Raw genomic sequence first — 23512 nt, 5'->3', positions numbered from 1 at the left:
TTCCATTATGCTGCTGTAATTAGCATTTTTATTAAACAATACTTTGGATTAAATTAAATGTTTTGACATTTATGAACTGAACTGAATCCCTAAGTCTAATAGACATTGAATACTGGAATTGTTTGAATTGTTTACCATGTAGTGATTTTCTATCTTTCTTGCTTTCTCTTGCTTACACACGTACACATGGCACAGGTGCAGTACCTCATTACATTACTATTACTATTTTCCACTTGGATCCAAAAAAGGACTGGAGGTTAAACGAGGTCAACAAGCACCTCTGTCTGGAGAACCATAACAGAAATGGTCTTACACACGCATACAAACACACTTACTAGAACCAGCATGCTGATCTTGTACCAGTGGGTGTGTTTTTGTGTGCATACACACGGTGACCCGGGAGCGTGGCTTTAAAGTGCCGTTTGATGTGTTTCAGCTTTATTACACTCACTCATTCCTTATTAATGCTCCTGTTGAACACGCCTAAAACTCTACAGACCACTGTGATCCTACAAGTCCGCCTGCACTGCCCTCACTCTTTAATCTATAATGGTCTGAATCAGTGTTAGAGCTGGGAAAACATGAAACGTGCAGTGCAGGCGGACTATAATGTAAAACTACATTGGGGAAATATTGCTACAGATAAAGCACACAACCTACAGCTGTTCCCTTCAGACTGGCTGGTAGAGAGACTCTAACAGAGGCCTGGGTCCATGCAATTTAAACTTGTTTACCGTGTACACCTAGTGGCCACTATCAGCAACCCCTATCAAATGCATCTACAAAGCTTCTTTCTGAAGGGTTTCCTCCCTGCACACCTCCACTGAAAATCACGCTTGTGTGGTTTCTTTTTGATGGTAGATGCTGCACTTTAACATTAGCTGTGACAAACACTACCTGTAGGTTCCATGCTGACATTTTAGGATTGTTTTACGCATCTGCTATTATGGCTTGACCTGACCATGCTGGCAGTTGTTTTACTTGTAAATGATTTTGTGGATAGTGAAATGGCTGATTTCTAACTGTTCTCTGAGATCTTTTTAAATCCCTTCCCAGACTCAAAAAGGTCTCTGATCTCACTGTGGCTCAGTCACTCACTTCAACAATCAAGAGCAAACCATGCCATGTTTATAGACAGTTGAGTGAGTGAGTGAGTGAAGGACAGAAAATTATAAATGGTAAGAAAACAGAAAGCATAGAAAATGTTGGCCACTGAAACAGTAGGAGGACAGTGAGGAAACATATCCACTCAGAGAAAGATAGAATGGGAGGATAATGAAAGACAGGGGGAACATTGGATGAGGCTGCAAGGCATCATTTACACAACACACTGCTAAATAAAGCCTTGGCAAATCTCAAAAATATGAAAATGGCAGGCAGATATCAAGCTAATGCCAAGGTCAAAACAACACCGAATGAGGGCCAGGCAGAGCGCAAGAGTCCTGCCAAGAGAGGGTGATTATCAGACAGGTCCAACTACCTGCCTTTCTCACAGCCAGAGAATCAACAAAGCCGCACACACACACACACACACACACACACACACACACACACACACACACACACAAACACAGTATCTTACGCCCAGCACGGGACTCACCCCTTTACAATCTGCTGTAAAGAACATCCCTTCCACAATGGAGACAGACATACGAATATTCAAGAAAATGTATTCAGAACGCCTCCATATACCTGTGCCTAAATCCACCGTCATCAATCAGATGGACCAAAAAAGGAAGAATCAGTGGAGTGTTCTATATTCATCATGCGTTATCATCATACATATTCATGGGCCTGGCAGCTGAGCTGAGAGCTGCTATAGAAGACACTAATAAATTAAACCACTGTGGGGGAAAAAAAGAAAAATCTATCAGGTTTTTTGAAGATGATGAAGGACACATTACCGAAAGGCTGGTGACAGCATGGAAATGACTCCAGCACATTTCCTTCACACTCACAGAAAGCTGTGAATTGTACAGTTGTGGACTGCTTTCTGTAGTCTGCTTTATCTGACACTGGAGAAGCCAATGTAGCCGCCGTAATTATTGGCTGGATTGTCACGAACCATCCCTGTCCACCACCGATTGTGCTAAGCAGACATGCATACCCCAGGGCCACAGTTAACGGAAACACTGACTCTAATCTCCATGACAACCATCGCTCACCCTAAAGCACTTCTCCTTCTTTTTTTTTTTAACAGCATGCACTAAGAACATCACAGACTCAAAACTGCTGTCACTCCGATTGTGGACCCATCAGCGCTGCAAAGGAGCGTGCCGCTTGTGCCAAAATGGCAAATACATTTAACGCATGGGATCTCAGGTCTTTTTCATTCACCAATCCCCCATTCATTCTCATTCAGAAGAGCTACTGTTAAGGTCAAAGTATATGGAGAGATCTCAGAGCCTGCACTGCTTGTAGTCATTAAAAGTGGAGTGTGCTACATTCTGTAGCTTGATGCTTTAGTCTATCTGTCAGACTAAAGGGCAATCCTTATACATCATTAACAATAAGCTAGTTCATTTAACCCTCAGCAGTCAAGTCATTACTGCTCTACTCATATTTGTAATTGTATAGTGAGTTACTCAATAAACTGCATTAAAGTTTAAACTTTTACCTTTAAGCATGCACTAGTTCTCTCACTGATACTACTATCCCTGAAACTTTCCCAGGATACCCTGGACTTTTGGCCACTGTTCATGAATGGCCAACTAATGTGAGGAAGTTCAACTAATGTGAGGAAGTGCCTAGCAGTGACACACCAAGCATTTTAGCATGTACATCCATTACAGTCTGGTTTGGGGCAGCCACAAAGCAGGACAGACAGAGACTGCAGCGAACAGTGAGGACAGCTGAGAGACCAGAAACCAGAACCAGAAAACAGGCATAGAAAATCATTACGGACTCCTCGCACACTGATCACAACCCTTTGCAGCTGTTCCCGTCTGGAAGATGTTACAGAACTTTGTCCACTAAGACTGTCAGACACAAGAACAGCTTTTACCCTCAGGCCATCACCTTCCTCAACAGCTGATCAGCTTCATCAGCTACAGGCCATAGATATTACTGATAAACTATTATCACTCTTATCCTACAGTCACTGCATTACTGCACCATTACTCATTTCACACATGTGTACACTGCGGTGGTCACACAATATTTAATCTAAATATTTTTTCATACTACTGTACACACAACAATAAGGGTGCTTTTCAGCGCTCTATGCTGGTGGTGTCATTGTTTTCCAATTATAAGTGTCACAATGTGTGAATTCAACACTTTACAGCTCCATTTTGCCACCCTGTCACTTGAATCAAATTGAACTTTGACCAACTTTGCCACTGATCTTTCCAAAGCCCAGCCAATGAGCCAAACTATTGCATATGACAATGTAAAAGCATTTTGCTTCTTCTCAACACAAAGCCCACACACAGCTTTTTTTAGAAATAACACTCGTGTCTGTATGAGGGACAGTAGCTGTGCCTATGCTTATCAACCCTACTGGTCTAAGTATGAGACTACCCTTGCACATTTATTTGGATGTATTAAGATGTCAAAGGAAAATATGGTTCAGTATCGGCACTTTTCCTTTAAAATGCTCTTGATGATCTATAGCCTAACAATATTAATATTTAATTGGATTGTAATTGGCTCAGTTCCACCTTAGCATTATTGTGATAATATTCATGTACTTACTTAATTAACATTGAAGTAAAACGTTCTTGGTACAATTTGTACACACTCTCAACAAGCCCAAAAGCTGGATACAAACTATAAAAATATTGATACAGTTGAAACAGTCACAGGCAGAACTTCATAATGATCTCAGTGAAGTGTAATGGCTTAAACTGATTATCTTTGTTGCACTGAAATTCTGAAACAGAAAAAAAAGTTTTACTGATTCAATATTTGGTTTAAGCCTCAAATAATATTGTTATAATTCATCACACATGCAATATTTACTACATATACAATAACTTGATTATCTTGAGATCTGTACAAGCTGGAACCGGCCCAATTCAATGATAAATGTAATATTAATCCGCAAATGTAAACACTGAGTTTGATCACATAATACTGTGAGACTCTAAAGCTTATTAATGCAAATACAGTTCTTGGGTAAATATCATTTTGAGGATATCCTTCAGCTAATACCTTGGAACTGAAGAAAAAACCTAAAGTAATTTTTGTGGAGATCCTCAACATGTGGGGGATTAATATTAGAATTGTAATATAATAAATAATGTATCTCTTAGATGTCCAATTACACTTACATTTAGAGTTTTATATGATGATGGAATGTCAAAGGTTTCCATCCCCACTGGCCAAAAAAAGGGGGGGCAGCTCCTTTCTTATACTGTTAATTATAAATAAATATTAATTCCATCCATTTCTAAAATGTAAGCGTTGGCTTTCATTGGATGTGTCAAGAGGTCTTTACATTAAGCCAACAAGCTCTGATTGGGACAAACCACCACATCTATATGTTTTACAATGAGAGAGCAATGTGCACAATCTAATAAGCATTGAAGCTGAAGCATGATTCTGAACCTGTTATTTTAAGGTAAATGCTACATTAAATGCTACATGTAGGGCCTTGTATTTTGATGTATCTATTATAAAACAGTGTTAAAACACTATACAACTTAATACATCAACACAATAATTTAGTCTTACATATAGATTATAGTGAACACTACCATTTGCTGTATCAATTTAAATAAGTAATAAGAATTGTAATACCAGTCCTTCTATCGTGCAGTGTAAATTGTTTACAGTAAGCTGTATCAAACCACATAATGGTCAAAATAGTTCCTTAATTAACATAAGTGTTTTTAGTAATTTGGTGCATTACTACAGAGTCTAGTTGATGTGTTTATAGCCGTGCTGTGCTCTTGTATTTGTGTTTCCCTATGTTTATATTCTCCATTCATTGGCCATTTAAACAGAGAATGGTAAGATAATGAAAGACTGAAGAAACATTAGTTGAGGCTGGCAGATACATTTAAGTAATAATCCCCATGCAGAAGTCAGCCAAAAGAAGACCGGATGAAGGCCAGACGGAGCAGTCTAGTCAGGAAACACAAACCTACACACTTGGCACAAAAATATATAGCATCCAACATTCAAACAATGACACATATGGTTATCATTTCATATTAGCCATCACAACAAATTCCACTACTGGTCTATGAGAATGGTGTCTGGTTTATAAATTAATACATAATAAATAATAATAATAACATATGGTTGCCCAATTACGACGTTTACTGTTGTGTCATTTTAATTAAACGTTTTAGTAACACTTTATAGATATTCGGCTTGTCTTTAACTTTAACATTCAAATATCTAAACTATATAGACAAAAGTATTGGGACACCTGCTCATTCATTCTTTCTTCCCAAATTAGGGGTATTAAAAAATAGTTGATCCTGCTTTTGTTGAAGTAACTGTCATTACTGTCACTACAGGGAAGGCTTGCTCTCACCAAGACAAATTCCTTGTATGGGTAACATACTTGGTGAAATAAAGAGATTCTGATTCTGATTCTGATTCTGATTCTTTCTACTAGATTTTGGAGCATTTCTGTGAGGATTTGATTGTATTTAGCAACAAGAGCGTTAGTGAGGTCAGAACATTGGATGATCACCACTCCAACTCATCCCAAAACTATTGGATGGAGCACCATCATTCCCAAGAACATAGTTTGACTGCTCACAGCTCTAGCCCACACCTGGCATTAGGCATTGTGCCAATAGGTTCATGTTTATCTGCTCTAGAGAGTCTAGTCTATTGGCAATACTTTTCTAAAGGGACTAGACAAGCTGTGTGCTTGTGAGAGAGTTTACAGATCTGTGTCAGCAATGGGTGCATCTTAATGTAGCTGAATGCATTCATTAGAAGGTGTATCAACAAACATTTGGACATATAATGTATGAAGGCTGAAATGTAACCACTGTATTTGTATTTATTTATTTATTTAACAGTGATAGAATCCCAGGTTTTGTAGTGGTAAGCCAGACACCTTGCTATCAGAGAATTTGGTGGGTTTTTGCCATTACATCTCTACCTCCATACTAATGTCCACACATTATTATTCATGTTTTAAACAAAGGCATGACCACACTGTCATCTAGTCTTTTGTCCCTCATCATCCAAGTTCTTTTTCACCCTAGTTATTTTCTTTAAAACCTGAGAGCTTTGAATAAGACTCCTGCTCAGCATTTTAAACAAAACAAGAATAGCACAGGGGATTTTCTGAGGTTATCATATTTATCATTTCATGTTTAAATGGAAGTATGATGGCTTGGAATACCTTAGACCATAGAACATTCAATACCTTTGTCAATACTGTATTTTTCTGTACTTCGTTAAAATACACTTAACCACCCAAAACTGACACTGTATTTTCTTTTATTATTTAATTATCTTATTTATTTAAATAGTTTTGTATTGATAAAAAAGAGTTCTAGCTTTAAACGAATAGACATGTTAATTAAGCCATGCCAATGTGAATGTTTTTGTTTCTGTTAATCATTTTCGATAAACATTTGGTGCTCAGACAATGATGGGTATTTTTTCTATGATGTCATGTGCTCTCCATTGCAAGAAACAACAAACACTGAAACAAAAGGAGTATTCATACTCAGTCCTCAGCACAAATAAGAAACTCCTGGGGACAATGATGAGAGGGTGGGGCAACAGTCTGGACAGAAGGGGACATAACAAAGTGCAGATTTTTTAGGGAGAATATACACATAGAGAAACAGAGCTCTGTTAGCTGTTTGCCTGGATGCTACATTAACCTTTCCAGGCAAACTTAGTTCTGTACATTGCCTCTTTAAGATGAAACATACTTTATTTTTTGGAATCAACTACATTTGGAACTCCAAGCACTCGCTGAGAGAGCCTGTAAATTTCCAAACAGAACTGCACTGAGGAGCTCAAGGTGGAAACAGTACCGAAAAGGTTTTTTTTTTTTTTTGTGTGTGTGGTTAGCAATGTTAGTTAGCTCTGCTGTGTTCTGATACTCACTGCACAGGGCTGATGTACTCTGGAGAGGGGTATCCAGTTAAAGGTTTTCAGTCTTTACTCTGCTTCCTGTACAAAGCATGTTCTATAGGATCTATATATCGTTTCATCTAGCTACATAATTCCATCTAGTGGTTGAACAAGGAACTGCAACATCCTGTGACTTATGAGCCTCACGCTGAGCTACTGTAATTCCTAACTAAATATGAATATGATCAGACAAGTTGGGAAATATTGCCCAATCACATATTTGGGCAAACTGGCCAATATTGTTTGTGTTTTCCATCTTTAGCTTTAACTGTAATTAAATCACTATAATGCACAGTCTCTTAGGGTGTGTTGCTGTGATTTGAGCTCTGGATTCTGGAAACTGGCCAACCATTTTGTACAGAAATCAGATGGAGCCAGAAGAAACTGCTATATTGATTATTATGGGAATACCTCGCTCCATGGTTTATACACAGTTTCAACAGGCTGCATGTGTGTGTGTGTGTGTGTGTGTGTGTGTGTGTGATGCCAGCACCATATGGAACTGTAGTTGTGTTCAGGTGCATACCAATGAGAGGTTAACCTTGTGACCTGTCGGGCCACTGTCATGTAGGTGCACACCTGTTTAGCGCACCTGTTACCTAGACAACAGCTCAGAGATAACCAGAGACAAACTCATATCGCCATGGCATTGTCATTTTCCTTCCACAGGTCCAACCAGAACTCAGAACTCTCATAATCTGTGTTTGAAAAGTAGGCGTTGAACAGAAAAAGGCTTTAAAGTGGAGTGGATTCTCAAACAAACTAATTATAAGTTGAAAATAATCTCTCTCACTTTCTCTGGCTTGTTCAGGTCATTGTGCTGCCTGTAGTCCGCTGCTCTGTCTTATTCCTAATTAAATCAGACTAAATCCAGCGTCTTTAGCCTCCATTAGAGAAGAGATTATTTCAGCTTGACTCCACTTTAAATGCAGATCATTATTGTACTGCGTTCCAATTTGAACGCACAGACTCCTTTCCTTTGAGAAGCTTTTACCTCAGTTGTTGGAATGTGACTAAAGCACAGCAATACTGAAACGATTAGTCTAAAAACAGAGCTACTGATCATTCAGAAACAAAGACAGACAACACTTACGTTTGAGAGTTTCCCCCATAGGTGATTTACTATTGCTTAAGCGTTAACTAACAACTGATTTGAAGAATTATCAACAGTATTAAGGTTAGGTTTAAATTTATCATTAGGTTTAAGTTTTTGGGTTGAAGTTATCTAGCATGATTTCAAGAATGTGTGTTTTGCAACTATACTACACTTATATCCTGATATTTATTAGAAACCGATTAATGGAACGTTTACTTACATTCATGAAAAAACAAACAAATTTAAACCCTTATAAGAAGTAGGTATGTGCTGCTGCATTGCTGTATTTGCTGAGGTCACGGAGGATCATCTGTTTGTCGACCCTCATCTGTTTGTGGGCAGTTTAACTGCGATTTCTGTAAGCTACCTTCACTTCAAGTGTTTTTTTGTTGTTGTTTTTAGGAGAAACATCTGATCTTTGATAGATCAGACGTTACAGGTGAACAAGGAATGAGGTAAACTGATACAGAGAGTGTAATTATTGGGAGATATCAGCACTCATAGAATGCCTCTCTGCATACCCTGTCTGGGGTAAAATTAAGCAACAACACACTCAAGGTTTGTGCTACAACATGCCAATAACTCATGCTATAGCACGAACCTCGAGTGTATTCTTGTGATTATACCACAGTTTTATTATCACTGTTTATTAGATTAGGTTTTAAGGTTCTTCAGTCCGAATAGTCGAAGAACAGCTCATAATCTCCAATTATCAGGGTTACAAGCAGCAGCCAAACATTAGGCGATGATACAGGCTGTATTTATCCACACACACTGTTATACACACCGCAACACACAGCTACACACACTGTTACACACACCGCTACACACACTGTCAAAGCTGTTAAATATGAAGAGCTTACTTTTCTGTAAGGCTGAACACTGAATTTCGTATTCTCACGCTTTGTACACAAATGATCTGTTCTACCTTAAATGGTGCAGCAGATCATGCTCCCTCCGATTGACTGATCTAAATCTGTGTCTTAAACCACACAATGTACTCTACCTACCTACTAACCCACCTAGCTATATTTCCTGTTATGTTTGAAAACCAGCATGTATACTTGAACCATATTAGTTTTTTTTCTTCTGATATCTGATCCAGTGAGTTTGGCCAGTATTGGATCGTTGCACCCCTAACCAATGACTGGTGATATCTTTGGTTTTTGTTTATTTCTGTCCACCAATCATGGTTGGTTGTTTCTCTACATCAGTGCTTTCTAACGTGTGTTTTTTTTTGTCTTTGTGGTTCAGAGGTTTAGCCAAACGGCTCTATTTGCTTTTTAGAACACGCTCAGGGGTCAGCTTTGTTTCAGTTACCACAGCTGGTTAACAACTCAAGATGTATTATCGTAAGCTGTGGAAGCGCTCACTTGAAAGCATGAGTAGGTGTTCATTTTCACTCCTTTCCACTGAAGGACATAGCTTTAAGTCAATTTTGGCTGTACGCCACTATAAATATGAATATGATGTTGAAACTGATATTGATGTTATAAAAATAAATCACAGAGGGTCTGCAAACAAGCAGTGTTAGCATCTAAAACAAGCTAAATCACTATTTCCTAAATAGTGTATCATGTAGGTCTTTAAATAAGTGTCTCATGCACCCAAATACTGCATAAAATGTCTAACAAAGAGCCATCTGAGAATCAACTACTAGTGTACAATTCCCTACTGCACATAAAGCATAGAGCGATGCTTGGCTGTGGAAGCCAGAGTTTCATAATTCACTTCATAGGTAGCAGAGAGCAATTTGAGATTCAGCCCAGGAACTGTACCCACTGCTTTCCCATGGAATGATATATGGCAAGGAACCATCTATGATGGTAGAATTCTTTGGGTCTAACAACACAATGTTATTTGTTAACTGTTTTTTTTGCGCCACTGCTAAAACTGTTTAGCTAGACACAACAGCACCTCCAGTGTTCATACTTAGTACATTCATCAGATTAAAGAGCAGATACAGGAAAATCCACAAAACTCAACACTCTGGCCTCCTAGAATGCCTTTTCTGAAAGAGTGTGGACAAAGTCATTAAAAAAGAACATTTTTGTCTCCAAGACAAGGCTTGTGTGGACAATGTGTGCAAGATGTATTCTGCCATTAAAGTAAGTTCTATGGAGATGGTCTAGGGTTATATTTGAATCAACAAATTGTTTAACGCTCATTTAGATAAACTTAAATCTAGCAAAATGAACTGCTGCTAAAAGTGAACTGCTATGCTGGTGGTGCATCCTTTCCCAAGAAAATGTCCTTACTCTTGGACTGTATGGACTGGGAAATACCGAAACTTCAACATCTTAACAATGTTTATACGCAACAATAACTCTTATTTTTAGCAAAATGTAAGCGAAATGCTTTGACATGATATTCAATTTAATTTTATTAAGTATTGGTCTCATCTGGTCTTGGCTGCATGTATTTTTAATAATTTACTATAAACTAAATGTTAGACTGGCTATTTCTGATTTCATTTAAAAATGCATGCAGGACCCTCTATAGGGTCAGAAGTCAGATGTGCAAAAGCAGGAGCTCATCACTAGACACTGGCCCACCAGGGCCAGAGTAGAGGAGATCTAAGGTCATCTCTGGTTATCTGTAAGGTCATCTTAGAAGCCAGAAGCTTATGCGGCTCCCACATATGTTCACACCTAACTGAGATTTCTGAGCGAAGCCCTTTTCAGAGTGGACTGGAAAATATTTCAGTGGCCTCTTAAACTCTGTTTTTCACTAAATATTAACAGTCGTTGGAATAAACAAGCACTGTTCACTACAGCATCATTAAATGCTAAATGGCTCCCGACACTGTGGCCCCGAGCAGAACACTTAAACTGCAGTTCTGGAAAAACTCTCAATGGCCAACTGTAAACACAGACTTTACAGTACAACACAAGCTGGGAACAGTCGATTTCTACATCCATTACTGTGGTCTTCAAATAAGCACAGTATTTAATATTTGCAGTACAGAAGTTCAAATTTGCTAATTGAATCTGCCTGCTGTTAACAACCCATCTGTTTCCTCAAATGAATCCTCTTCGTAAATAACTTAATGATAAATGATTAAATGCTAATTAAGTGGAGCACTGCTTACAGTCTGACATGGGATTTGTACTGTCTGTTACACCAATTCACAGATGAATACCTTACATACAATGCCTTACTACACTACTCACTCTTCATTATGAGTCACATCAGTTCTGTAACCAGACTTCCTGCTTAATAAACCAGGCAGATACGACACGATATCTCCACATCTGTGAGTGAAGCTGAATAAGTTTATGTTTTAATTTGTAGCAGTAGGATTTTCTCACAGAAGTACTTTTTTTCCTTATTTGAGGAATGAGTATAATTTAGTCAGCAGCACTGTAAGACTTTCCCTCGCCTGTTCTTCACAGGCTTTATTGGTGGCTAATTGAAAGCAAACAAAGAAACCCATATTGACCAAATTAATCTCATTATGGAGGATGCGTGGTTATCTCTATGAGCACAGTATGTGTGAACGTGGGGGGGAATTCATGTGTGTATGCGTGTGGGTTCATGTTTACTGAGAATATAACAGCAGGTGTTGCGGGGGTGTGCAACTGGATTGTGAGCACAGTAGCTAAACATGCATTTCTTGTCTGTAAATCTTTATATATTGACTTCCATTCAAGGTTAAGAAGGTTTTTTCCTCCCCCTGTGGTTGACAATTTGGAGATATAAGGTTTTGATCTGACCGTCATTGTGTATTTATTCAGTTATGTATTAGAGGCATCAAGCAGAGAAGTGACAGGTGAGCTTTAAAAAAAACTAGATGGTAGCGTTAATTGTTGGATGCCGTCAGACTCTGCCCTGCCGTGCCCTTGTGTTTGCCCTGTTTTCTGTTTTCACTGGTCTTTGTGTTCAGTGTGTAACGTGTGCTACTAGCACATGACTCCATGTTAATGTTTTGATAGTTTGCGTCTCCTTTGCGCCTACTTAGTGTTCCCAGCTGTTCCTCCATTGTAGCCTTGCTCTATTGTAACCTCTGTCAGATGTGCCTTGTTTAGTTGTTTAGCATGAGTATGTTTATATGGTCCTGTGTATTCTGCCAGTAGTTTATGTTTTAGCTAGTTTTCACACCTGAGGTTCGAACCGAGGTTCTTAGCTTTGTTACGTTGAACACATTTGGTCCGGTTTGTTTGGGATTCACACTGCAGTTTAGTGAGTGCACTAAAGAACTTTAGTTTGGTATGTCGCTTTTCCCAGTGTTGTGCCAAATTCTGCCTCCCTGCGAGATGATGACTCCTTCCAAACGCATGCAGAATGAGCACAAGCGGTTATCCCTGTAATTCTTTCATTTCTCTTTATAAATAAGGGTTAACCTACTGTTACAGTAGATACATGATTTGCAAGTGTAATCCGTTGCACCCAGTCACTAACTCAAACACCGAACCAACTGAGCAACTGTAGGAGCTCGTCAGTTAATCATAATCCAGATCAAATGTTCAATTACTTGTGATACTGATTTGAGGCCCACTAACCACTACTGCTGGTTGCTTTTCTCCTGTCTTGTTCAAATAAAGTTCTCGCAACTACACTGTTAAAGTATAAGGTCCTTGAGGAACTGTTGGAGGTTCTTCAGTTTATAACTGTGGAGTGTGCCTTGAGGAACCTTCAAGGAACTTTTTCTTAAAGGTCTTTTAGAAGAAAAAGGTTCCTTGAAGGTTCCTCAAAGCACCCTCCACAGTTGTAAACTCAAGAACCTTCAACAGTTCCTCAAGGATCTTATACTTTTAAGAGTGTATGCCCAGTGCTTGATGCCCTGAAATCTACAAAAAAATGTTGTCTATCTGATACTGTCTTTTTCTTGTCTTTCTCTCTCTGATTTTCTTGCTCTCTCCCTCTTAACCTTCCCTGTGTCAAATGTGTAGAGTCAGTGATAGTCAGAGAGTGTGAGCTGTTGATGGCTAGAAGAGAGAGGAGGCGGAAAATGGAAATCTTCCAGAACATTCTTAAGTGAATGGGATGGAGTGAAAGAATGAGAAAATAAACATTCTGTATGCTTCATTTCCTGCCAAAGAGAGCGATCACGAGGGGTTTAGGTTTAAACACACGCAAACAAACACACATTCACATGCCAGTGCCCACCAATGTCACATGAATAAGGTAGAGGCGCCGTATCTTTCTGGTGTTAAGCTGACACACACCCTTTCACAGCGGATCTGAATGAGCTCTTCACTTCCGCCAAACACTTCTCACCGCAGTCTTCTGTTTAAGGATGTAAGACGTATCTGTGAAAGCCACTGAATTAAGTGGAATGAGTTGTTGAGAGTGAGCTTTGCCAGTTCTCTTCATGCTCGATGCAAAACAAACCTTCAGATGTATAACCGTCAGATTTTGCCCTGTGCTTTATTAATTAGTAAAATTATTTCAGTATTTCGAGTTCTGTCTCACTGTGACGGTTGCCCCTGAGTGAGTTATTCTAGCACGCGTGCAGCTAGAGATCTAACATGCGACCATTACATAACCACTCAGAGTAGAAGTTATTCTTCTAAATGTTTAGGGCATGTTTGAATGAAGCAGTGGCATTTCTGATATGACATATTCACTAATGCAAAGTAAAAAATCACTGAAATAAAATATCATGAAAAGTTTGCAGTTAAGCAGAAGTTTCAGTAAGAAGCTGGTGAATAACTCCAGCTTTACTGATGCAGCAGTGTTTGTTTACAGAGTCATAAATCACCACGTTTTGATGGAGGAAATATTAAGTCCATCCACTAAAGCTAAAGTGTTTCTGCTTCTTTTTAATGAATAACAAGGGAACAAAATTATGAACTTGTATTTTAAACTTGTGATTAACACAAGTGCTGCTGTGTTTAGGCAGTTTTTTGGGGACACACTGGCTTTAACCAGTATAGGCACTATTGTGTCATTTTTTAAAAATAGAAATAGAATGTGAATTTAAGAGCAATATAATCTCCACAATAAACTCATAATTTACAGTAAACAGATCATTACATGAGTTGTATGCGGACCAAAATGCACTGCGAGTCTTGTTACTAAGCAACAGGCGAACAGTAGCTGATGACATTTGCTCATATAGCTAAGCAAGTGATAGGTACAAGCAACCGCACGCCATGAGTTTCACATATTTTCCAATGTAGCTCATTAATGGGAGGCTTATGTTTCTAAGCAGCATTGTAGCCAAAGATGATTCCATGATCAGCTCAGTGCTTTTACTGATTCAAAATTCAGTTCATGTGCGTACAGAGCTTTAAACATGACTCAGCCACTCACGTGTTTGTTAATGCCACAGATGCTGACACATGCTGATGATGAGGTCCGAAGTGTCTGAATTCACTTGTATCCGCCACTACTTCGTAAACTTAACAGTCTCCACAGATTCCAGTGGGGGAATAGGGATCCGACAGGGGTCACAGCCACTGTTTGCTGGAGGAAGCAGGTTAGATGAACTAGTGGAGTTAGATGAGCGCTGAGTCACGCTGGAAGCTGAACTTTCTACACTGGACATTCTAATCCCATGAGTTGGGACCCCCTCGGTGGGATTGTACTTAGGAAAGAGTTAATTATTCAGTAACTATTACAAGCTTAATATGTACATTATGTAGTTAGTTGTGAGAGTGGGTGCTGAAGTGTGTATTTACAGACAAACCCTAAAGTGGATTTAGAGTTTAAGCGCTCGAGTTCAGTTTCATATGAAACTACAGCTAATATTTAGTATTACAGCTCACTTCCTTCTGACTCTTCAGTGAGAGCATCATTACTTATTAAAATATGAGTATATTCATCAGTTGGCTCTGTAGATGTTTTTTTCTAGATACGTTAGATGTGAAATTCAGATAATCAGTTTTCTTGTTATTTTTTTTATCAAAGTGCTCAAGCTTGGAGGCTCGTGTAGTTTTAAGAATGCAGAAAAGATCAATTTAAGATGCTGTGCTGATGCGTATTAAGAGGATACATTTTATTGGAAGCAAAGGAAGCAATACTTTTTTGACAATATTTAAAGGTTAGATAAATATTTCAGAAGGCTGACCCCACATATGGATATATCAGTAATACAGAGCTGGTCTGCATTTTATCTTCAGAGCAGATTCAGTCCTTCTTGCAATGCTTTTCACATATCCTGAAAATGTGAGTGGGAAAATGTAATGCAGAATGTAAGGTACAGGTAAAGGATGACTTAGCGGATTACATCTATCTCTGTCTGTCTGTTCTTACACTTAACACCAGGCTGGTTCAGGTTTTGCATGCCCACACATCTGACTGTCCTTTCTCTCTGATCTGAAGCGCTCGTAAACAGCAGATCAGACAAGGTCAGGAGGGGAAACGTCACCTAAAAGCTTGACCTCACCATCCTTCAGAAAACTCTTTTTCTCTCTCTCTGACATCATTACATCATTACACTGTCTGAACCTGTCTTTCACTTGGCTGACCCATGCTTACACCCTGATGCAACACATACACTCAGGCCTGGCTGGCCTGGCTAACTCTTGCCCTAGGACATACACTCATCTCTAAAAGCATGTATATCCTCGAGGATCATCTGTCCTCAAACAACCTGACATTTATTTGCCAAGACGTGTGTGATTGTGTGTGTGTGTGTGTGTGTGTGTGTGTGTGTGTGTGTATAAAATTTTGACTGCAAGAAACTTTAACTGAATAAAAATGACAATGAACTTTCAATACAATGCAGAAATACACACACACACACACACACACATGGGAAAGGGTCTTGGTGGGCCAAACATATAATTATAGACTCCATTTAAAAGCAGGTTTGATTAATGAATTGGCTTGCAGGACCCACAGTGGACAGAGGGGGTATGGAGAGAAATAGAGAAAAGGAGACAGAGAGAGAGAGAGAGAGAGAGAGAGAGAGAGAGACAGAGAGAGACAGACAGAGAGAGAGTAAGAGAACTTACAAAACAGGAGAAATTGCAGATAATTCTTGAAGAAGGGCACACAGCCCCCCTTGCTGCACAGTAAGTGTCAGTGAATGACTAACACACTCCACACTATACCATGACTGACACCTGTCACACCATACGTGTGCAAATACCAGAGTGATTTACTGTTGTTGTCATTGTTTGGTTATTGTTACTGTTGTTAAAATACTTAGTTACTACTGTCATTACAGTCATAACATTACAGACAACATAGATAGATGCACTATATGTACAAAAGTATTGCTGCCACAGGTGTGTAACATCAAACATCTAGCCATCCATTAGTGAAAGACTGTCTTGTTCCCTGTATTTCAGCGTAGTACTGTAATAGGATGCCACCATTGTAACAAGTGTTTAGTCGCAAAGTAAGGGTCTCCAACGCTCTCCTAACTCAATAACTGCAGAGTTCCAAAATTGCTCTGGCATTAACATCAGCACAATAACTGAGGCAAGCCTTACATCACCAAACACAATGCCAAGCATGCACTATGTCCCATGTCCATAACGGTTGGAAGAACTTTGCTGGCCTGCACAGAGCTCTGGAGATTGTGAGCCAGGCCCTTATGTCCAACATTAGTCTTAGTCTTCTGTGATGAGGGTGGGATAAGGGTGGGAGCTGTTTTAGCTTCGAAGAGACTCCATATTATTTCCTACAGATTACAGATTTAGAACAGGTTGTCAAAAAAGATCCTGTAGGTGTAATGTGTTGGTGTCCCAATACTTTTGTCCACACAGTGTACCTTGAATCTGTGAGTGAGAGAGAACTGAGAGTAAGTGTGTGTGTGAGAGCGAGAGAGAGAGAGAGAGAGAGAGAGAGAGAGAGAGAGAGAGAGAGAAGAGAGAGAAAGAAAGAGAGAGAGAGAGAGAGCTGTACTTTCTCTGGTATATGACTAATGGGGGAGGGGGCTGATAAGAATGAATCAGTAATTAATTAGCACTAAATTCTTTTGTGTGTGTTCATTGTGCTGAGTGGACTAAACACCCATTCACTTGCTTTAATCACACACACTACGTAAGTCACAAGATAAAGAGCTCTGTGTGTGTGTGTGTGCGTGTGCTGGCCATGAATATTCTCAGCGCAGTAGTTCTCTTTACTGTTTTTACAACTTGGTGAAAAAGGGTAGTGGTGGTACAGACATTAGAGCGCTGGGCTACTGATCAGAGGGTTGTAGGTTTAGTAGCCGGGTACAACCCTGTTGCAGGTTTGATACCACTGTTGGGCCCTTAACCCTCTCTGCTGCAGGGGTGCTGCAGCATGGTGGACCCTGTGCTCTGTCCCTGGCTTTCTCAACAGAGACATGCATTTATCTTGGATGGCCTAAAGGGTAGCGACAAGACAGGACAGATGTGCCCTTGAGCAAGGCACCTAACCTCCTGGGCGCAACAACTAGGTCTACCCACCGCTTTGAGCACACGTGCATTTGCCCCTCTAGTGTGTGCGCTAACTACCGTGTGTGACCACCACATGGATGGGTTAAAGACAGAGGCCAAATCCCTTTCCAAGTGATGATTGAGTGGTTCTTTGTTTGTGTGCTATCATTGTAAAAACCCATATTCAGATCCAGTTCCCTATATAATACACTCCACACTCACTCCCTCACTCCCACTGCAGAACTGCAGGTTAGCTCAGGTTCTCTGGTTTCTCAACAGAGTCAAGACAGTTTTGTCCTTGTATGAAAGCGCACACAGACACACACACACACACACGCATACATACACCCTTGTTAGTGCAGTCGTCAGGAAGGTGAATCAGGTGGTTAGATGCATTCAAGTAAACGCTTTGTGAATTCATTCAATTTGACCTTTAGAATCCAATAAACATCACCACACCTCACCCAGCAAAATCACACTACTGATTACACTCTCTCTCAAAGTCCCTCTCTCTCCTCTATCTCCCCCACATCTGAGTGCCTCTCTCACACACAGTACAGACGCACACACACACGTGCAGTAACGCATCAAATGAAATCACTGTCCCGGCACACACACACATCATCTTTTTCCTGAAGACTCATATCACAGCTCCCTTCATCTGGACATGAATGAAGAATAATGTTTGTTTTTCACACAGAAAATCTTCCGTCCTTTATTCCTGCATCTATCAACAATTTTCTCAAACAGAGGAGATGGTGAAAAACAGAGGAGAGGGTGAGAGAAAAGGTAGATGGGTGAGAAAGAGGGTGAAAGAAAGTGTTGAGAGAAAGAAAGAGGGCAGAAGGTGAAAGAGAGAAATGAGAGAGAGTGAGAGAAAGAGAGTGAGAAAAAAAGGTGAGAACTTTGACTTTTACAAACTTTTTATTAAACGGGGCAGTTAGGCATCAGCAAAGTCCTCAGGGACTGAGAGATGAGGTCTCCATTTGGAGTCAATCTTTCCATCTAACATGGAAAAAATACTTCACTGATACAAGACCCTTTTACCAGCCCTAGAAAATGGTACGCTCTGCAACCCTTCGGCAGAAAGTAACTTCACTCTTCCCTGTCTCTGTCCACAAGCACACTTGGGGTATTGCTCAACTCCGGAAAGGACAAACAACTTGGTCCAACTTGGTCCAGAACAGTCAAGCAGTGCCACAGCTCTGATGCTGCAAGATTATTTACAACCAGCACCCTTCCCTGGTTGGGCAGCTGGGGAAAATGTGAGGAGAGGGTGAGACAAAGTGAGGAGAGGGCAAGAAAGAGAGAAGAAGGTGAGAAAGTGAGTAGAGTGTGAGAAAAGGGGAGCAGAGAGTGAGAGAAAGAGGGCAGAAGGTGAGAAAAGTGCATAGAGGGGGAAACATGAGGAGAGGGTAAGAGAAAGTGAGTAGATCATCAGAGAAAGCGAGGAGAGAGTGAGAGAAAGTGAGCAGAGGGTGAGAGAAAGAGAGCAGAGGGTGAGAGGCGAACAAATGTGATAGGAGGATGGTGAGACAAAGAGCAAGGACGAATGAAAGAGAATGACAGTTCTATCTTGTATGTGTGTGTGTGTGAGTGTGTGTGACATAATTGCCACTTAATATATTCAGATTTATCCGACTCACGCAAATCTTTTCCAATTAAAGATCTTGTCAGTACTTTGAGTCCATTAAAATAAAGACATCATAACACATCTCTCTCTCTCTTTCTCTCTCTCTCTCTCTCACACACACACACAAATCTCAACACCTGAAAAAATGTGAGACAGATGTATATATATATATATATATATATATATATAGAGAGAGAGAGAGAGAGAGAGAAAGACAGAGAGAGCTTTTAACTTTGTGAGTGAACACACCCTTTCCCAGTTTTCAGAGCTCAATTCTATCTCTTGTTCAAATATTTGTCACAACGGTATGCAAAAAAAATTAACTTCAGCTCTGACAGATTAAATGAATGAAACTGAGGGAATGGAGTTGGAGGCCACCTGGGGTCCCTCTGTCAACTAACTGCTATTTATGTTACCATGGCAATGTCAAAAATATGCAAATGACAAGATTTTTGTTGGTTGATCTTCCTTGTTGTGATCTCTGAAGATAAAATCCTTTAGCAGTTTTAGCAGAATGACAATTATTAACATCTGCCTTCAAATGTCTCTCTTCAGAGCTGAACTAAACTGAACTGAACTGAACTGAAAGAAACTGAACTGAACTGAACTGAAAGAAACTGAACTGAACTGAACTGAACTGAACTGAACTGAAAAAAACTGAACTGAACTGAACTGAACTGAAAGAAACTGAACTGAACTGAACTGAACTGAAAGAAACTGAACTGAATTGAAATTAACTGAAAGAAACTGAACTGAACCAAAATGCTAAACCAAACTACATTGACTGAACTGAACTGAACTGAACTGAACTGAACTGAACTGAACTGAACTAAACTGAAAGACACTGAACTGGAAGAAACTTAACTGAACCGAAATGCTAAACCAAACTACATTGACTTAACTAAACTGAAGTGAACTGAACTGATCTGAACTGAAAGAAACTAACCTGAACTAAACCAAAATGCTAACTAACCTACAGGACTGACCTACAGTGAATTTAAAATAATTGAACTGATCTGAAGCAAACTGAAGAGAGCTAAAAGTGAAGAATGAGCTAAAGAAAGAGAAAGAGAGAGAGAGAGAGAGAGAGAGAGATGCGCTGTAAGCAGAAGCCAATATGGAAAGTACAGCGGATATGTGATTCATCTTCTGAACAGACGGCCTTCTTTACTAACAGCATTTGAGCCACGGCCTCCAGCCAGCAGAAAGAGCGAGAGAGCGAGCGAGAGAGATTTTCACAGTAAACTATAGGAGCAAGAGGCATATCGCAATGCCTTCGGGAAATACCTTTGAGTAGAGGAAGAGGAGATTGTGATTACACACACACACACACACACAGTTATTCTTGGGTGCATCATCATAGCGAACACAGCCAAACTCGCGAATGTCCCCATGTAAACTGCTCTCTCTCTCTGTGACCTCAGTCCTGGAACTTATAATTCACCATTTACTGGGACTCAGGGCACAGTGATCAAACACACACACAGACACACTACCCCACTACGCAACTCACAATCACACAGTGTGTATAACAGCTGAAGTCAGCTTAGTAATACTCCTCTAGCTGTGCACTGCTCCAATCTCTCCTCTGTACTTCAACATCAGCTTTAATCCTGACTCCTGGAGCTCAGCTCAGCTAATTACTACAGGGGTCAAAACCAATTCACCCAGAGGTATTGAAAGGCAGGGCAGTGCAGTGCAGAGGGAGGTGACAGAGTCATCACTCTTTAACCCTCATTGGTGTAAATAAAACTAGCCTGCTCGTCACACTGCGAGAGCATTTCATGAATAATGGACAGATCCAACAGTACTTCTCCAAACATTAAAAAAAAACATGCCAAATTTAACATGCCAATAATACAAAGTGTGTTACAACAGTGATAATATACAGCTCTAGTAACCAAGTGATCACAGTAAAACGTACTGTGTCAGCATGTGGAATTGCTGCTTTCTATGGGCAATCACTGTAAAAGAAGCTCTGTGCTGCCTTTATTGCTGGATGGACTATGGTAGTGTCTGAGTGTGTTTAAAAGTGGCGGGTCTAGCTTGAATGGTGCCCTGGGCGAACCCCCTCCTGAGCAAACCCCCTTCTGGGTGAAGCCCCTGCTGGGCTAACCCCCTTCTCAAGCCTGGCCAGGCACATGACCACACACCCATTAAACTCAATGAGGACGCACTGACTGTATGGGTACCTTCCTGTTCAAACACAGTCTCTGGGGTTACTAGAATTCCCATGGTGCTTCCATCAGCATCAGCAGTTTAGCCATTTAACAGTATGTAAAGAAACACTAAAACAGCAGTAAGCCTTCCTAAAATAGCCTCATTCTTTAGGTTTTAGCCATGGGCCTTGTCAGTGTCTACACACAGGATTCTTATGCTTGTGCACTACAACACCCACAATGCTGTGATGAAATAAGAAGTAACTTACCTTTCTTTTCACTGTGTGGTTTGATGACTTCCTGACCAGGCAGGCAGGGGCATGGTCCCTCGCACTTGGCTGAGATGGTCTTTTTTGCAATGCATGCCTGGAACTCCAGCTTACACTGTGAGGAGACAAAGAAGGACTATGGGTATTGTAGTTCACACTAAGATAGGAGGCCTCTGCTCCTGTCCCAGTTGACACTTTGGGACAGTTAGTACTTTGGGGTTTGAAGGGGTTGAGCCTCTACATGATCTTTTTAGTAACCTTTTGCAAAGCTCTAAATATTTATGTGGATGCAGCAGAGAACTATCACCCACAATTCCTTGTAATGCAAGCAAGGAACAGTCAGAGTGAGCGTGTTTTGCATATGAAGGTGTGAGTTACATTTCCTAGGGACAGTATTTGAGTTAGCTGAGCTGTTTCTCTCGAAAAGCTGTGATATTATAGGTTAATTCTATCTTGTCCCCTGGTGCTTGGTGATGTAATTAAAGACATTCTTTTAAATTATTTTAAATAAATAAATAAAAGGTCAGTTTGATTTCAGGTTGACTTAGATGCTTTAGCTTACCTAGTCATTGAGCTGCATTAAGCTAACAGGATTGCTAACATACTGCCAGATACAGTTCAGTGGCCTAAATCTGTCCCAAACCTCATACCCCTGAAGACTTGTGTCCTACATACGTGCATGTTGAAATTGTTCCCTAAGTACAGAGGGACCGCAGGGCTTAGAAAGACATTTGAGACTGGCCTGTTGTTTTCTGCCACTATTGTGTATCAGAGATGAAGAGCCATGTTTCACTGGCTTTAATTAGATTATGTGGCCCTAATACATACTTTATACATTTCTAAATACCACTCCTTTGTATTACATACTAAATATCAAAACTGTGTCAGCATATAATAACACAATGCATAATGCAGAAAAATACTGCTGCAGTCAGTCGAAGTTTGAGGTAATTTCACATTCTGTTCATGTAGTAGCAGCGGTTTGAAAAGAGATGGGGGAAAAAAACAGAAATGAATTACCCAGCCATGCAAAACGCAATTAAAATGCAGAGCGTTAACAAGAACGAGATCCTATCATTATTCAGACGCTCTAGTCTGATAGAGAAACAAGATGGATAATTGTGTTGAGACTTTTTAATGGTGTGTTTTAATTACGATTCAAAACTCCAAACAGTTCTCTCTCATTAACACACCTCAATCACTCACACATACATACTGCATGCCTGTATGTGTATGTGTGTGCGGCTGTGAGTGTGTACACAGGACTTTCTAACAGTGTGGACATTGTTATGTACATTCATAATGTCAGGACAAGCCACTTTGAGCTGATCAGATCACTAAGCAATTCAGCCCTCAGTAGCAGTCATGCCAGTGTTTCACTGCCAAAAACGGTCAAAAAGGGAAGCTTCTGATGAATTCTGAATGACTTTTTTGATTTTAGATAAACTATTTATTTAGCCTTCATTGTTGAATATGAGCCTCTGTGCTCAGGTACTCAACAACTAAATGGTAGCTGTTAGTCAATGCATATGACGCTGTCCGTGGTGCTGAAAGCAGACAGGTTCTTTCGCTGGCTGTTTTATTATTTGTAACTGACTACAGTCATCCCAGCAGAGTTGAAGTACTATTATATTATGACCTATGTCACCTTACTGTACAATGTTAGAAAAATCTGTACCGTACTGGAACATTTAATTTTGTCCTCTAATGTAAAATCAATATAAATGTACTTTCAAAGGTACAACAACTGCTAACAGACCTTTTAACAAGAACAATAAAAAGTCTGGAGTGAAGACAAGTTGACTGGAGTCAAAATAGCATAATAATAATAATAATAATAATAATAATAATAGTATGTTCCCTAAACGTAATGAAGACATACCCTTCAGAGTTTCACTCCAGTGAAACACATACTCCAGTTGATAAGCAGTTTCTGCTGACTGCTGTGGTGCATCAGCTCATCTTGTGCTTGGAACAGCAAAGCCCCATCAAAC

General features: G+C 39.9%; 1 protein-coding gene across 1 annotated transcript in view; it reads right to left on the bottom strand.

Moving 5' to 3' along the window:
- Window positions 1-23512, bottom strand: part of spock1 (SPARC (osteonectin), cwcv and kazal like domains proteoglycan 1) — a 303961-nt gene that overhangs the window by 30068 nt on the left and 250381 nt on the right. The window contains exon 7 of the mRNA XM_072668287.1: window positions 21519-21633. Coding sequence (XP_072524388.1) covers window positions 21519-21633 — 115 coding nt within the window. The remainder of the gene's footprint in view (window positions 1-21518; window positions 21634-23512) is intronic.

This window comes from Salminus brasiliensis, chromosome 2 (assembly GCF_030463535.1).
Source record: "Salminus brasiliensis chromosome 2, fSalBra1.hap2, whole genome shotgun sequence".
Taxonomy (NCBI): domain Eukaryota; kingdom Metazoa; phylum Chordata; class Actinopteri; order Characiformes; family Bryconidae; genus Salminus; species Salminus brasiliensis.
This window is presented reverse-complemented; position numbering and strand designations above follow the sequence as displayed.